Source organism: Gorilla gorilla, chromosome 10 (assembly GCF_029281585.2).
Source record: "Gorilla gorilla gorilla isolate KB3781 chromosome 10, NHGRI_mGorGor1-v2.1_pri, whole genome shotgun sequence".
In the NCBI taxonomy this organism is placed as follows: domain Eukaryota; kingdom Metazoa; phylum Chordata; class Mammalia; order Primates; family Hominidae; genus Gorilla; species Gorilla gorilla.
The window spans coordinates 126,286,346-126,303,610 of NC_073234.2; the positions used below are offsets into that span (position 1 = coordinate 126,286,346).

Here is a 17,265-nt window from a genome sequence, read left to right on the forward strand (position 1 = left end):
AAGTCCTTAGCTCTGCCTTTGTAGCTTGAGGGCAGCCATAGACAATACATAAATGAATGGGCATGGCTGGATTTCAATAAAACTTTATTGACAAAAACAGGTAGTGGGCCAGATTTGACCAAGGGCTGGAGTTTTCAGACCCCTGGCCTAAAAACTGCAGTGAGAGGCCTGTATTGATAGGCAGAATTGCCAAGCATTACACATACTGCAGACAGATGCAGGCCGACTGTATCCACAACTCGAAGAACATGATTCAGGCTGTGCTGGTGACGTGATTTTCAGAATGTGACCAACTCTCAGTAAAGTTCCAAACAAATCGAAGAATAATCTTCTCTTGATTGATACAGTGACTACAGTCCTGGATAATTCAGTGTCTATTAGCATTGAATGGAAAATTCTGTGTGTGTACATAGAAAAGATAGTTGTGTTTTTGTTTGTTTGTTTTTTTAAGATAGGGTCTTGCCCTGTTCAGGCTGGAGTGCAGTGATGCAATCATGGCTCACTGCAGCTTCGACCTCCTAGGCTCAAGTGATCCTCCTGCCTCAGCCTCTCAAGTAGCTGAAACTATAGGTGCATGCCACCAAGCCTGACTATTTTTAGATTTTTCTGTAGAGATAGGGGTCTCACTTTGTTGTCCAGGCTGGTCTCAAATTCCTGGTCTCAAGTGATACTCCCACCCTGGCCTCCCAAAATGCTGGCCAAATTTTTTGTACCTAGAATCAAACTATCTTTTTTGATCAGATATGGAAAAGGAGCCGGGCATGGTGGCTCATGCCTGTAATCCCAGCATTTTGGGATGCTGAGGCGGGTGGATCACTTGAGGCCAGGAGTTCGAAACCAGGCTGGCCAACATGGCGAAACCCCATCTGTACTAAAAATACAAAAAAATTAGACAGGCATGGTGGTGCATGCCTTTAGTCCCAGTTACTCGAGACGCTGAGGTAGGAGAATCGCTTGAACCTGGAAGGCGGAGGTTGTGGTGAGCCAAGATCGTGCCACAGCACTCCAGCCTGGGTGACAGAGTGAGACCCTGTCTCAAAAAACAAAAAGAAAGTTTCAAAAGAAAATAAAAGTATAAAGAGGTCTCTCATCTACGTAACATCCAAGGGGCCACTGGGAAGTCAAGGATGGAGGAGAAGTCTTGGATGCCTGGTGCTATCTCACATGTTGCAGGGTATGTGACCTCTCGTGACCCACCCATTACATGCCACTAGTGCCTTCATCATTGCAAGAGCCAAAAAATCACTTCTCCAAGTTTACAGAAGTCCCCTGGGAGGACGATGTCATTTCTGCTGGAAACCATGGCTTTGGGTAGGCAGAATGTATGTCATTGTATATAAATGTCACAGGTGAGTGACATTTACATGCGCAGGTGACAGCAAATCTCCAGATTGCTTTATTGTACCCCAAACTGGCTAAGATTAAGTCTAATTGAGGAGGCATCCAAGAGATAAGTTAAAATTCCATTTATAGGAAAAGAAAGAACATTGCAGTTTTTGTCTGAGCACACTTCAGTTAGTGAACTGTAGAGCTGGTACCCATACAGATGCTATCTGAGCACACTTCAGTTAGTGAACTGTAGAACGGGTACCCATACAGATGCTAACACAGCTGGAATTTCTCTCTCTCTCTCTCTCTTTCAGATTCTTCAGATGGAAAAAAAAATCGCAAACCAAAAACAGATTTTCGCAAAAATGCAGGAGGCCAATAACCCCCGGAAACTGCAGAAACAGATTCACATTTTGGAAACCCGTTTGAATCTCGTATGTAAAGTGTTCTCTGCAGCTCTGCAAACAGCTCTGCCCACATTTGCTCAGAGCAAAGAATGATGTCTGCCCAGCCATTAGCAGAACATACCCATTTCCCTGGTTGACTCAGGAGCAGGTGAACTAATGGCCACACAGGCCAGGAAGCCTTTAGGATTTACCGTCCACCTTAGCAAATGTGGTTATCCCCTCAAACCCTTACCCGAATCCTCCAACCTATCTGGGATGCCTACTCTTAGTTCTCTGCCTCCAAACTTCCTGTTGGTTTTCAAGAAGCAGCTCAAGCATTACCCATTACCAAAGCAGAATTAGTTAGACCTTCCTCCTCTGTGACAAGCTGCTCATGCCTCTATCATAGCCAGTGCCATTTTGTTGTTGGTGTTGTCTCTGAGAATGAGTAGGCATAGATATGCATAACTTGATAATGGGAAAGGTGACACTGATCATCCTCAATCTACAGTGACTTTTGCATTAAGCAGGGTTCCCTAAATTGCAATCTGGCTTAAGAAAAAAAGGGGAATGTGTTAGTCATAGAATTGAAAGATCCAGAGGAGGAAGTGGGGCCTTCAGGCATAGCTCAATCCAGGTGCTCCATACATGTCTTTAGGACATATTCTCTGTCCACCTCTCCTCTGAGTGGATTTCATTTTTGGGTAGCCCCCAGTGTGAACGAATGCTAGTAGAAATGAAACATCTTTTTCCTAAGAGTTTAATCACGTATTCTGGGGAGAGTTCCCACTGGGCCAGCTTGGGTCATGTGCCCATTTCTGAACCAATCAGGGTGGTCAGAAGAATGAAACACATGGGCCTGAGTCACATGGCTACCCTGGGGCCCCTCTCCTCCAAACCCACCCACTGCTACCCCAAGTCAGGGAAGGGCAGCCCTATTCAAAATAAGTGGATTAGAGGAGAGGTGGTTCCCCTGGAAAAGCAAAAAGAGTGGAGAAGGAATGATGGACAGGGACAAACCACACATTCCAGTCTGGTTTGTGAAACTGTAGCTCCCACATGAGCTACTAGAGAGAGAAAGTGAATGGATTTGGAAGAAAGCCTGTCATTCCTTCACTAAACAAAGTTCTTAGCTTCCCCCAGACTTTGACCACCAGGCTTTGACCAGGCATGGTGGGAGCTAATTGGATCTGATCTCTGTCTGCCTCCCCAAGTTGCTGCTGAAGGACTGGGCAGTGTCTTTTTAATATCCATGCCCCGTGATTTGCAACTGTGCCTCAGAATTCCTAGGATATGGGTTAAAAATACAGATTTTTGGATTTCCTCCAGATTCACCAAATCAGAACCTCCAGGGCTTAGATTTGGGCATCTGCACCGTTATTAGCAAACCCAGAGAGACTGAAGGTCCCATTGGTTAAGAATCATAGATTTAATGCCTGGCATGGTGTTTAATGCCTCAGCAAATGTCTGTCGATTGAATGAGTTATGAAATGCATGCATGATTTAATGATGACTTGTCTAGAGGTATAATTTTTTTTTTTTTTGAGACGGAGTCTCACTCTGTCACCTAGGCTGGAGTTCAGTGGCACGATCATGGCTCACTGCAGCCTCAGAGGTCTGCTTTTTTTGTTCTAAGTCTATTCAGATGTTCTATTCTTCTCGAGTCAATTTCAGTAGTTTATGTCTTTCTAGGAATTGGTCTATTTCATCTAAATTATGCTAATCTGTTGGTATATAGTTGTTCCTAGTATATCCCTTATACTTTTTCCATAAGATCTGTAGTAATGCTCCTTTTTATATTTCTGAGAGGTCTGTTTTTTGTATCTCAAACTGGTCCCCTCTTCCCTTCATCCCTAACGAGATGTGATTGTGCCTTTTAATAGGTTAGGCAGCTGACCTGGCGCGGTGGCTCACGCCTGTAATCCCAGCACTTTGGGAGGCTAGAGTGTGTGGATCACTTGAGGTCAGGAGTTTGAGGTCAGCCTGGCCACCATGGTGAAACCCTGCCTCTACTAAAAATACAAAAAAATAAAAATAAAAATTAGCCAGGCATGGTGATGCATGCCTGTAATCCCAGCTATTTTGGAGGCTAAGGCAGGAGAATTGCTTGAATCTAGGAGGCGGAGTTTGCAGTGAGCCGAGATTGTGCCACTGTACTCCAGTCTGGATGACAGAGTGAGAACCTGTCTCAAAAAAAACCCAAAAAAACAGAAAAAAAAACAAAAAAAAACGGTTAGGCAGCCATCTCTAAAGGCAATTTTGGGGTCTCAGAGTACCCCATGGTCCTAAATATCCTCCACCTACTCAGTGGGGCCTGAGAGTCCTCCCCATAGGTCAGGTCTTTGCCCCCCACAATCAGAGGATAGATAGTATGCCTATGGTCCTGGAGCAAAATTCACAGTAAGGAGCAAATGAGTTGTAACTGATAACTTCCCAAGAGGAAGTGGAGGATGCAAAGATAGAATAAGAATGCTCTGCTCCCAGGGACTCCCCTACCTTGTGTGGTGGCTATGGAGACACTCAGGAACACCCAGAGCTCAGACTAGCAGAAGCAAGCAAAAAGCCCAGGATGCAACATTTTAGGAGGCTCTTCCGCTCAGGCTTGTGGAAACACAGGGCTGGCACCTAAGAGTGAGTGCCTCCTTACATTTCACGCCCCGGTTGCTTCACTTGCTTTACCCCAGTGTTGGCCCTGCAGAAACCGAATGTTTCTTAGAACATACTTTGAAAACCTCCAATAAAATTAAATCCCCTTGCTGTTAGGAATATTTTTTTGTAGTTGTCTCTTTTCAGTGCTTATGGGAGCACTTTACGTGGTCTTTTAAAAAAACTTAAAAAATAATTTTATTAAAAAAAATAGACCAGATGTGATGGCTCACATCTATAATCCAAGCACTTTGGGAGGCTGAGGTGGGAGGATCATTTGAGCCCAGGAGTTTGAGACCAGCCTGGGCAACATGGTGAAACTCTGTCTCTACTAAAAATACAAAAAAAAAAAAAAAGCTGAGCGTGGTGGCCTGCACCTGTAGTCCTAGCTGCTCGGTAGGCTGAGGTGGGAGGATCACTTGAGCCTGTGATTGCACCATTTTATTCCAGCCTGGTTGACAGAGCGAGACCCTGTTTCGTAAAAATAAAAAATAAATTCTACTGTGTATATTTAAGGTATATAATATATTATTTGATACATATAGATATTAAAGTGGTTACTATAGTGAAGCAAGTTAACATATCTGTTATCTCACATAGTTACCCATTTTTGTTTTTGTGACAAGAACCTCTAAAATCTGCACATTAGCAGGAATCCCAAATACAGTACAATTTTTTTTTTTTTTTTTTTTTGAGACGGAGTCTGGCTCTGTCCCCCAGGCTGGAGTGCAATGGCACGATCTTGGCTCACTACAACCTTCACCTCCCAGGTTCAAGCAATCCTCCTGCCTCAGCCTCTCGAGTAGCTGGGACTACAGGTGTGCGCCACCACACCCAGCTAATTTTTTGTATTTTTAGTAGAGACAGGGTTTCACCATGTTGGTCAGGCTGGTCTCAAACGCCTGACCTCACTCAGGTGATCCACCCATCTTGGCCTCCCGAAGTGTTGCGATTACAGGCATGAGCCACTGCGCCTAGCCCCAAATACAGTACAATTAGAGTCCCTGGAGTCCTGATGTTGTACCTTAGGGCTCTAGACTTGCTCATTCTCCATATCTGCTACTTGCTATCCTCTGACCTCCATCTCCCTGCTCCCTTTCCCCCTCACCCCCTCTGCCCTGGTAACCACTGTTTTATTCTCTATCTCTGTATGTTTGACTTTCTTTCTTTCTTTCTTGTTTTTTTTTTTGAGACTGAGTCTCATGCTGTCACCCAGGCTAGGGTGCAGTGGTGTAATCTCGGCTCACTGCAACCTCTACCTCCCAGGTTCAAGCGATTCTCCTGACTCAGCCTACCAAGTAGCTGGGGATTACAGGTGCCCACCACCATGCCTGGCTAATTTTTGTATTTTTAGTAGAGATGGGGTTTCACCATGTTGGCTAGACTGGTCTCAAACTCCTGACCTCAGGTGATCCACCCGCCTCAGCCTCCCAAAGTGCTGGGATTACAGGCATGAGCCACTGCGCCCAGCCTTGACTTTTTTTTGTTTAGAGTCCACATATAAATGAGATCATGCAATATTTTTCATTCTGCGTCTGGCTTATTTCACTTAGCATAATGTCCTCCAGTTTCATCCATGTTGTGGCAAATGGCAGAGTCTCCTTTTTTAAGGCTCAGTAATATTTTATTGTGTATATATATGCACACACACACACATATGTATCCACATATACATACATATATATACCTATATGCATATATGTATACACACATGTATACATACATATACACATACGTATATACACACATATAAGTATGTGCATATATATACACACTCACACACCCCAATTTCTTGTTTTTGAAACAAAGTCTCACTCTGTTGCCCAGGCTGGAGTGCAGTGGCGTGATCTCGGCTCACTGCAACCTCTGCCTCCCAGGTTCAAATGATTCTCCTGCCTCAGCCTCCCGAGTAGCTGGGATTACAGACACCTGCCATCATGCCTGGCTAATTTTTGTATTTTTAGTAGAGACGGGGTTTCATCATGTTGGCCAGGCTGGTCTTAAACTCCTGACCTCAGGTGATCCACCCGCCTTGGCCTCCCAAAGTGCTGGGATTACAGGTGTGAGCCACTGTGCCCAGCCCCCCACTTTCTTCATCCATTCATCTGTCAGTGAATACTTAGGTTGTTTCCAAATCTTGGTTGTTGTGAATAATGCTGCAGTGAATGTGAGACTGCAGATGTCCTTACGAGGTGGTGATTTTATTTCCTTTGGGTGTATGCCCAGGAGAGGGATTGCTGGGTCATATGGTAGTTCTATTTTTAACTTCTTTAGAAACCTTCATCCTTTTATTCCATAATGGCTGCACCAATCTACATTCCCATGAACAGTGTAACCAATCACATCGCCTTTAAAAAAAACTTTTAAAAAGGCTAAGACAATTTATAAGACATACAGGAAAGTAGAGGGAATAAAATAATGAGCAAATCTATCACTTTGATTTAATAACTGTTAACATTTGCTTTATTTGCTTCACCATTTTTCCCCTGAAGTATTTAAAGGTGAATTACAAGTGTCACGACATTTCACCCCTAAATACTTCAGTTTGCATATTTTAAAATTAAACTTTTTCTTTCACAGTCATAAGACCAGTATTACACCCTACAAAATGAATAATATTTCCATAATATTACACAATACCTAGTCCATATTAACATGTACCTGGTTGGCCCTAAAATGTCTTTTAAAGGTAGATCCAGTCAAGGTTCACATAATTGTTAGGTCTCTTAAATTTCTTTAATCTGGAACAGTGGCTCTCAATTGAGGGTGATTTTGCCTCCAAAGGGACGTTGTCCCCAAAAGGAGACACTGTTGGTTGTCATAACAGAGTTGGAGGTGAGGGTGCTACCTGCATGTAGTGGGTATTTAATATCCCACAAAGCACAGGACAGCCCCCTATAGCAAAGAATCATCCAGCCCAAAATGCCAGTAGTGCTGAGTTTGAGAAACCCTGCATGAAAACAGCCCCACCCACTTTTTTTTTCATGCTATCAATTTGTTGAAAAGTCCAAGTCAATTGTCCTGTAGAAAGTTCTATTAATATCTTCTCAGTTTGGCTGATTATTTCCTATGCTGTCATTTAGCTTGTTCCCCACTCCTCTGTTAATTGCCTACAGCTGGAACTTAGGTCTAAAAGTAGTTGAGGAATTTGAAATACAGTAGTAAAAAGGATCCACTAAAGGGCCCTTAGCCAGTTGGTGGGCCACTCAACTGGCTCCAACCAGTTGAGCCTCTTGCCTAGTGCTCCAACCACTCTTCCATGGCCCTTGGGTATGAGGTGGGGCAAAGACCTGACAGCCCTCCAGGTGCCTTCTGGTAGCTTGTCTTACACCCCAGAAATGAGACCTGTTTTGAAGCATGGCCCTTTCAACAGGTCACTGTTCACTTTGACAAGATGCTGACCACTAATGCCAAGCTCCGGAAGGAGATCGAAGACCTACGATCTGAGAAGGCTGCTTATGACAATGTCTACCAGCAGCTCCAGCACTGCCTGTTGATGCAGAAGAAAACCATGAACTTGGCCATTGAGCAATCTTCTCAGGCCTATGAGCAGAGGTGGGCTGGGGATAGGTCCAGGGGCAGCGAGGTCTCTTAGCCCCTTGCTGAGCATCTAGCTTCCTACTCTGGGCCACCACTGTCCCTGGTCGTTATGTGTTGGGGAATCTTAAATCATAGTAGTAATAATTCTGAGCACTGACTGTGTGCCAGGCATGATGCTAGGTACTCTGGTGGGTATTGTTTTAACTCTCACAACTGCCCTAGGAGTTATTATCCCCATTTTACAGACCGGAACGTGCAGGCTTAGAGATGCTAAAATGCCTACCTGAGATCCAGGTAAGTGGTGATTGTGGTGAAGTTGAGATTCAAACCTCTGTGCTGTACCATCTCCTCCAAGTGCCCCTGCCTCTAGTCCAAGGGGATCTTTCTCAATCTGGGTCTCTGCTGGCTTCACACTCATAGGAGCAAAAGGCATATAGTTTGGCTGTGAAGGGCGTAGCCTTCAGAGTCAGATCTGGGTTTAAATCCTGGTTTCATCACTACTGTATTGTTGTAGGAGCTCTTTAGATGGTAAAAAGGATTAAATAATATATAAATGTAAAGTAGTGCCTGGGACACAGTAATTGATAAGTGGTGATGATGGTGGTGATGATAATGATGGTAATGATGGTGATGATGGTGATTGTGATGATGGTGAATAATGGTGATGGTAATGATAATGACTGTGGTGACGGTGGTGGCGATGATGGTGATGGTGATGATGGGGATGATAGTGGTGATCAGGAAGATAATGATAATGATGGTGATGGTAATCATGGTGACGATGGTGATAATGGTGATGGTAATGATGATGATGATGGTGATATGATGGTGATGATGGTGGTGGTGGTGGTGATGATGATGGTTATGGTGATGGTGGTGATGATGAGGATGGTGATGGTGGTGGTGATGATAGTGATGATGATGGTGATAGTGGTGATTAGGAAGGTGATGATGATGGTGAGGTGGTGATGGTGGTGGTGGTGATGGTGGTGATGATAATGGTGATAATGGTGATGGTGGTGGTGAGGATGATGATGGTGACAGTGATGGTGTTGGTGATGGTAGTGATTATGGTTATGATGATGGTGGTAATGGTGGTGGTGGTGGGGGTCATGGTAATGATGGTGATGATGGTGGTGATGGTGATGATGGTGGTGATGGTGATGATGATGGTGATGGTGATGAGGATGGTGATGGTTGTGATGTAGTGATGGTGGGGTGGTGATGATAGTGGTGATGGTGATAGTGGTAATGGTGGTGGTGATGGTGGTGATGATGGTGATGGTGGTGGTGATGATGAAGGTGATGGTGGTGGCAGTGATGATGGTGATGATGGTGATAGTGATGATAGTGGTGATAATGGTGATGGTGGTGAGGATGTTATGTTGACAGTGATGATGGTAATGGTAGTGATGATGGTGATAATGGTGATGATGATAGTGGTAATGGTAATGGTGGTGGTGGTGATGGTGATGGTGGTCATGGTAATGATGGTGATAATGATGGTGGTGGTGATGGTAATGATTGTGGTGATTGATGGTGGTGGTGATGATGATGATAGTGATGGTGATGGTGGTGATGATAGTGATGATAATTGTGATGATGGTGATGATGGTTATAGTGATGGTGGGGTGGTGATGGTGATGGTGGTGATGATAGTGGTGATAATGGTGATGGTGGTGGTGATGATGATGGTGACAGTGATGATGGTGACGGTAGTGATGGTGATAATGGTGATGGTGATAGTGGTAATGGTGGTGGTGGTGATGATGATGATGGTAATGCTGAAGGCAATGATGATGATAATGATAGGAAAATCATTTCTGGGAGTGATCTAGAGCTTACAGCTCCTGTTGTTCAGGTAAGAAGGATTGTTTTTACACACCGAGAAACCTTTATGATTAATAAAAGTGATAGTCATTCTCTAGGCAGGAAGGCCTTCTGGACTGGCAGGGAAAGGGAAGTAGAGAGGAGGAGCCTCAGATGCTCAGGCTCTGTACTCCCTTTGCCCAGGGTGGAGGCCATGGCTCGAATGGCTGCCATGAAGGACCGCCAGAAGAAGGACACCTCTCAGTACAACCTGGAGATCCGAGAGCTGGAGCGTCTCTATGCCCATGAGAGCAAGCTCAAGTCCTTCCTGCTCGTCAAGCTGAATGATCGCAATGAATTCGAGGAGCAGGCCAAAAGGGAGGAAGGTACACCCTCCAGGAGCAAGCTTGTGCTCTCTCGCTCTCTTTCTTGCCTTCTTTCTCTCTTTCTCTCTTTCTCTCTTTTTAAGTGAAGGTGCCCAAGTCTCCTTGTGGTTGTCAAATTTAGCAAATAAATATATAAGATGCCTAGTTAAGGTTGTGCATGGTGGCTCACACCTGTAATCCCAGCACTTTGGGAGGCCAAGGCAGGCTGATCATTTGAGGTCAGGAATTTGAGAACAGCCTGACCAACATGGTGAAACCCCGTCTCTACTAAAAATACAAAAAAATTAGCTGGACATGGTGGTGAGTGCCTGTAATCCCAGCTACTTGGGAAGCTGAGGCAGGAGAATCACTTGAACCCAGGAGGCAGAGGTTGCAATGAGCCAAGATCATGCCACTGCACTCCAGCCTGGGCAACAGAATAAGACTCTGAGACCCTGTCTCAAAAAAAAAAAAAATGCCTAGTTAAATTTAAATATCAAATAAACAATAAATAAATGTTTAGGATAACTATGTCTCATGCAGCATTTGGGACATACTTATGATAAAACTTTTTTGTTTATCTATATTGGGACAGATTTATACTTAAAAATATATTTGTCTGAAATTCAAATTTAACTGAGAACCCTCTATTTTATCTGCCAACCCTAATTTACAGCATGTGTCTTCATCTGGGGCTCTCTTTCTATTATTTAGAAGGAGACTTATTGTCAGGGGTCCCCAGGTTCATCTCTAGGTTCGATGATTCACTAGAATATCTCGCAGGACCTCACTGAGGCACATTCATGGCTGTGATGCATTACAGTGAAAAGGCGCCAAGCAAGATCAGCACAGGGAGAAGGTGTGTGGTCCGGCGTCTGGAGGAAACTGGGCGCGAGCTTCAAAGTACAGTCACACTGAGCACACATGGTTCTTCCAGGATCTGTGACCACACATCATGTCAAGAGTTATCTACTAGGCTGGGCATGGTGGCTCATGCCTGTAATCTCAGTGCTTTGGGAGGCCAAGGCGGGAGGATCACTTGAGGCCAGGAGTTTGAGACTGGCCTGGGCAAATGAGCAAGACCCCATCTCTACAATGAATAAAAAAAAATTAGTTGGGCATAGTGGTACATGCCTGTGGTCCCAGCTACTCTGGAGACTGAGATGGGAGGATGGCTTGATCTCAGAAGGTCTGATGGTGACAAGGTGCTGAGGGGTAGAAAAAAGCAGATCCTAAGTCCAGGAGTTTGAGGCTGCGCCACTCCAGCCTGGGTGACAGAGTGAGACCCTGCCTCTTAAAAAATAAAAAGGTTATCTCATAGTGGGGTATACTAGAGATTCAGTACCCCAAATTCTTACTGGGGGCTGGTCGTGTAGACACCCTCTGCCTAGCACATACCAAAATTCTAGACACCCAGAGGAAAAGCAGGTGTTTGGGATAAACTGCTGGGCATGGTGGCACTTGCCTGTGGTCTCAGCTACTGGGGAGTCTGAGGTGGGAGGATCGCCTGATCCTCCCCAGAACAGTGGGGAGCCACAACCTGCAAAAAGGTCACATGGTCAGATGTGCCTAAACGATCCTTTTTTTTATTTTATTATTTTATTTTTTTAAAGAAATAGGGTCTTGTTCTTTCTCCCAGGCTGGAGTGCAGTGGTGTGACAGTCACAGCTCACTTCAGCCTTGACCTCTTAGGCCCAAGCCATCCTCCCACCTTGCCCTCCCGAGTAGCTAGGACCACAGGCATTCAACACGACACTTGGCTAATTTAAAAAAAATTTTTTTTTTTTAAAGATGGAGTCTTTCTCTGCCTCCAAGCTGGAGTGCAGTGGCGCAATCTCGGCTCACTGCAACCTCCACCTCCTGGGTTCAAGTGATTCTCCTGCCTCAGCCTCCTGAGTAGCTGGGACTACAGGCACACACCACCACGCCCAGCTAATTTTTGTATTTTTAGAAGAGACGGGGTTTCACCATGTTGGCCAGGATGGTCTCAGTCTCTTGATCTCGTGATCCACCTGCCTTGGCCTCCCAAAGTGCTGGGATTACAGGCGGGAGCCACTGCACCCGGCCTAATTTTAAAAATTTTTTGTAGAGGTGGGGTCTTGCTATGTTGTCCACGCTGGTCTTGAACTCCTGGGCTCAATCCCTGTGCTGGGATTACATGTGTGAGCTACCATGCCTGGCCAGGGCAGGGATTTTGTATCAGCAGTGCCTAGCACAGTGTGTGGCTCATAGTAAATGCTTCTTGAGATATTTGTGAAATGAATGATGGGTGAAGCTTCTGCTCTATCTCCTGGAAACATCTAGCCTTATCCCTAAAGCATACTACTATATATATATATTTGTTTGTTTGTTTGTTTGTTTGTTTTTGAGATGGAGTCTTGCTCCATCGCCCAGGCTGGAGTGCAGTGGCGCAAACTCAGCTCACTGCAACCTCTGCCTCCCAGGTTCAAGCAATTCTCCTGGCTTAGCCTCCCATGTGGCTGGGATTGCAGGCATGTGCCACCACACCTGGCTAATTTTTGCATTTTTAGTAGAGACGGGGTTTCGCCATGTTGGCTAGGCTGGTCTCGAACTCCTGACCTCAGGTGATCTGCCTGCCTCGGCTTCCCAAAGTGTTGGGATTACAGGCGTGAGTCACCATGCCTGGCCACAATAATTTCACGTTACTGTCTGCCTGGCACGGATCTGAGGCGCTTCCTTTTGAGTGTCACAGTGGCTGATTTTTCCTTTCCTAGCTCTCAAGGCAAAGAAGCATGTCAAGAAGAACAGGGGAGAGAGTTTTGAGAGCTACGAGGTGGCCCACCTCCGGCTGCTGAAGCTGGCTGAGAGTGGGAACCTAAACCAGCTCATTGAAGATTTTCTGGCCACGGAGGAGAAGAATTTTGCTCGGTTCACGTATGTCACGGAGCTCAACAACGACATGGAGATGATGCACAAGAGGACCCAACGAATCCAGGTCAGGGCGGCTCTGCTTTCCCAGGCCCTGGGCCCCTGTGTCCACAGCAGCCTTTCCAGGGCAGTCTCCTAGGAAGGCTCTGTGAGAGGCACTACAGAAAGCAGTTTGGCCAACACCGCTCTCTTCCCCCTACATTTTATTTTTGAGACAGGATCTTACTCTGTCACCCAGGCTGGAGTGCAGTAGTAGTGCGATATTGGCTCACTGCAGTCTCGACCTCCCAGGCTGAAATGATCCTTGCATCTCAGCCTCCTTAGTAGCTTGGACTACAGGTGTGCACCACCACGCCTGGCTAATTTTTGTATTTTTTGTAGAGTTGGGATTTTGCCATGCAAGGCTGGTCTCGAACTCCTGACATCAAGCAATCCTCCCACCTTGGACTCCCAAAGTACTGAGATTACAAGTGTGAAACGTTGTGCCCAGTGTCCCCTTACTTTTTATTTGTATTTTTTTTGAGACGGAGTCTTGCTCTGTCATCCAGGCTGGAGTGCAGTGGCATGATCTTGGTTCACTGCAACCTCCACCTCCCCGGTTCAAGAGATTCTCCTGCTTCAGCCTCTGGAGTAGCTGGGACTACAGGCGCCCGCCATGACACCCTGCTATTTTTTTTTTTTTTTTTTTTTTTGTATAGAGATGGGGTTTCATCATGTTGGCCAGGCTTGTCTCAAACTCCTGGCCTCAAGTGATCCACCTGCCTCAGCCTCCCAAAGTGCTGGGATTATATAGATGTGAGCCACCACACCTGGCCTGTAATTGTCTTTCAATGTATAGATACATTTCATGTATTCATGTCCCCCAACCCAATAGTGACTTTATAATCCGTGGCATGTTTTATTAACCAGCATTCAGTAAACTACAGTCCATGGCTATTTCTGTGTAGCCCATGAGCGAAGAATGATTTTTACATTTTTAAAGGATTGTAAGAAGAAAAAAAAAAGAGAGAGAGAGAAATATGCAAGAGGGACCTGCAAAGCTGAAAGTATTTCTTATTTGGCCCCTTACCTGACCCTTGTTAATCAACAGTTTCGAGGAGTGAGAACTCATTGTTATCTTGGCGAGACTTGATGCACAGGCCCTGACAAGTCCTGCAGTAAAGAAGCCTGTCTACCTTTGTTGAACCCATAATTTCCCAAATGTCATTGGCTTCCTGGGCTATTTACACACCAGTACATAAATAAACATCCTTTGGAACTGTCTGCATGGAATAGAGTCTAAACCCTTTAGTGTGACATACCAGCCCCTTCAAAATTTGGCTTCTACCTGCCTTTGCAGACACAGGTCCTGTTATGACCTCCAAGACACCCTCTGCTGCTGCCAGCCCCAGCTGTCTCATGCATTTCCCTCCGCCAGTGCCTTCCCGTGCTATTCCCTCTCCCTCCCCTCCTTTTCTCTTCTGATGAAATCCTGCTCATTAGTCCTGACCCTGCACAAATGTCGCCTCCTCTGGGAATTCATTAGTCCTTCTTCTGCAGGCCCTGTCCTCTGCTTACGTGATGAGGGGAGCTGCTTTCCTTTGCAATATGTCACTGTTTCCCAAATGTGGGGCATGCACGCTGGCCATGTGCAAATAGATTGCAGCTAGAATATAGGTGAAAACATTTTCATTTACTAGTGATGAATTAATTTTTAAAGGAATAATAGAGCTTGCAGAGCAAACTTGTGATTTAATGGATATTTACTTAGGGTAGTAAGTAATAATAACAGTAAACAAAGAATAATCAACATAATGGCTTGGTTTACAGAAAACTATTATAGATAATAACAGTCTATGTGGCTGCAAAAAATGGAGTGAAGGTGACTTTATCAATTAGGGTTGTCACAGGAAACAGCACAGCCAACATGGGTAAATTGGCCAGGCACAGTGGCTCACACCTGTAATCGCAGCACTTTGGGAGGCCGAGGCGGGTGGATCACCTGAGCTCAGGAGTTCGAGACCAGCCTAGGCAACATAGTGAAACCCTGTCTTTACTAAAAATACAAAAATGAGCTGGGCATAGTGGCCTGCACCTGCAATCCCACTACTTGGGAGGCTGAGGCAGGAGAATCCTTTGAACCCGGGAGATGGAGGTTGCAGTGAGCCGAGATGGTGCCACTGCACTCCAGCCTGGGTGATACACGGAGACTTCGTCTCAAAAAAAACCAAAAAAAAAAAAAAACCCACCCCAAAAAACCACCAAAACCCAAAAATAAAATGGGTAAATTGACGAGAGTTTTTAAAAAGGGACTGTTTCCAGACATCTAAGGAAATTAAGAAGGGAGCATGCGGGAGTAGCCAGAGCTCCAGAAATGGGTCAGGGGAGGTAGGAATGAGGATATGGCTGCCTGCTATGCCCTTCCTGGAGGGGTGCAGCCAAATTAGGGACGGGCCCAGGGGGTGGCAAATACCCCAACCTCCCTCTCCTCCCACCCTTTATCTCCCACTTGTGCCTCCCACTGGCTGGGCTACTCAGCAGCCAAGCACAAGGGAGCCCATTGGTGCAAGCCCTGCAGGTCCCAGGCAGGGCATGGGGAGGTGTGGGGTGGGAGGTGCACCCGGGGGTGGGGAAGACAGACTTGAAAGACCCTCATGCCACTCTCTGTCCCCCTCCTGGAAGGAGGTCTTCCTGGACAAGGGTCCAGGACAGGCACAGGAAATGGTTCTTCCCCAGAAATGACCTTGACCTCCCATTCACCTTGAGGCTGCTCTCATCCTTTCCTCCTGCAGTCGCACAGCATCTCCTGCACAAGGACAAGTGCAGGTGCTCTGGTTCTCAGTCTCTCTATCTGTAGAATGGCACACACACTTGGACTAGAGGAGTCCTCCAAGTCCAAACTCTTTTTATAAAAAAAGTTTCAAACTTTTATTTAAAAAGCTACAAAACTTTTTTTTCCTTTTCTTTCTTTTTTTCTTTTTTTGAGACAGAGTCTTGCTCTGTCACCCAGGCTGGACTGTAGTGGCACGATCTTGGCTTACTGCAACCTCCACCTCCCGGGTTCAAGCGATTCTCCTGCCCAGGCTCCAGAGTAGCTGGGACTACAGGCAGAGCCACCACACCCGGCTAATTTTTGTATTTTTAGTAGAGACAAGGTTTCATCATGTTTGCCAGGATGGTCTCGAACGCCTGAACTCAGGTGATCCGCCTGCCTCGGCCTCCCAAAGTGTTGGGATTACACGGATGAGCCACCACGCCCGGTGGTGGCTTGCTCCGCAAGCTTGCTCTGCAAGCTCTATTATTATACAAAACGTTTTTGTTTAATCCCATGTTATGAGGAAACACTGGTACATAAAACATAGGAAACGGAGCAGACCTGGATGAAGGAGTGGCGGTGGGATGGGCCATGGGAGGGGGCTGGGACCCTACCTTTTTGCCTTCTTCTGGCACCTTTGCTCAGACTAAGGGATCAGGTTAAAAAAATTTTTTTTAATTAAAAACAATTAGAATTCTAACATCTGACTTCACCCCTCCCTAGAGGGCTGGGGGCGGAGTCTCATAAACCAGCCTCCTGAGTTGCTGGGACTACAGGCGCGCGCCACCACGCCCAGCTAATTTTTGTATTTTTTAGTAGAGACGGGGTTTCACCATGTTGGCCAGGATGGTCTCAATCTCTTGACCTCGTGATCCGCCCACTTCGGCCTCCCAAAATGCTGGGAATACAGCGTGAGCCACCGCGCCCGGCCCCAGCCTTCTTTTTTAGTTTCGTTTGGTCTCCTCCACCTCCCCAAGTTGTTAAATTCTTAGTGGCAGTGATTTAAAAACCAGGATATTCCACATGAAACTCCGAATTTCTGGTTTCCCTTGGAAAATCAGATCTGACACCTCCCGCCCACATTCCCGCGGGAATCCGAGTTCCTACAAACGGAGCCATCCGCTCCCTCTTCGCTCACAGAGACCAGCCAGGCTGAAGTGCTCCAGGGCCCGCAGAGCTTAGCGGGCCTTTGAGTTGCTAACTGAGGTTCAGGCGCGTCACCACTGTCCTCTGGCGTCCATTTGCGGTATTGCAGGGAAGGTCTTTGCGGGCAGGCCTGGAAGTGGGCAGGACCCTGAATTCTCGGGTCCCAGTGGGACACCGAGGACAAGCCCTAGCAGAGGGGTATGAGGACCCCAGCTGAATATCCTGACCTGATAGAAAATATTCCTGAGCTGAATTGGCCTTGATTTTCCCTACTCCTCATAAGGGGACCCTCTTCCTTAGGGTCATGACAAATATGTCTAAGATGGGTAAGCGCTGCCCTCTCTGGGCCTCAGTTTCCCCA

The 17,265-nt window shown here is 46.1% G+C and overlaps 1 protein-coding gene across 5 annotated transcripts in view; it reads left to right on the forward strand.

The window, feature by feature from the left end:
• CCDC63 (coiled-coil domain containing 63) overlaps positions 1-17,265 on the forward strand; it is a 59,227-nt gene that overhangs the window by 22,470 nt on the left and 19,492 nt on the right. For all 5 annotated transcript variants that reach the window (XM_055359050.2, XM_019039176.4, XM_063694331.1 and 2 more), the window contains 4 exons: positions 1,644-1,763; positions 7,735-7,916; positions 9,915-10,096; positions 12,811-13,031. In XM_055359050.2, the coding sequence (XP_055215025.1) occupies positions 1,644-1,763; positions 7,735-7,916; positions 9,915-10,096; positions 12,811-13,031 (705 nt within the window). The remainder of the gene's footprint in view (positions 1-1,643; positions 1,764-7,734; positions 7,917-9,914; positions 10,097-12,810; positions 13,032-17,265) is intronic.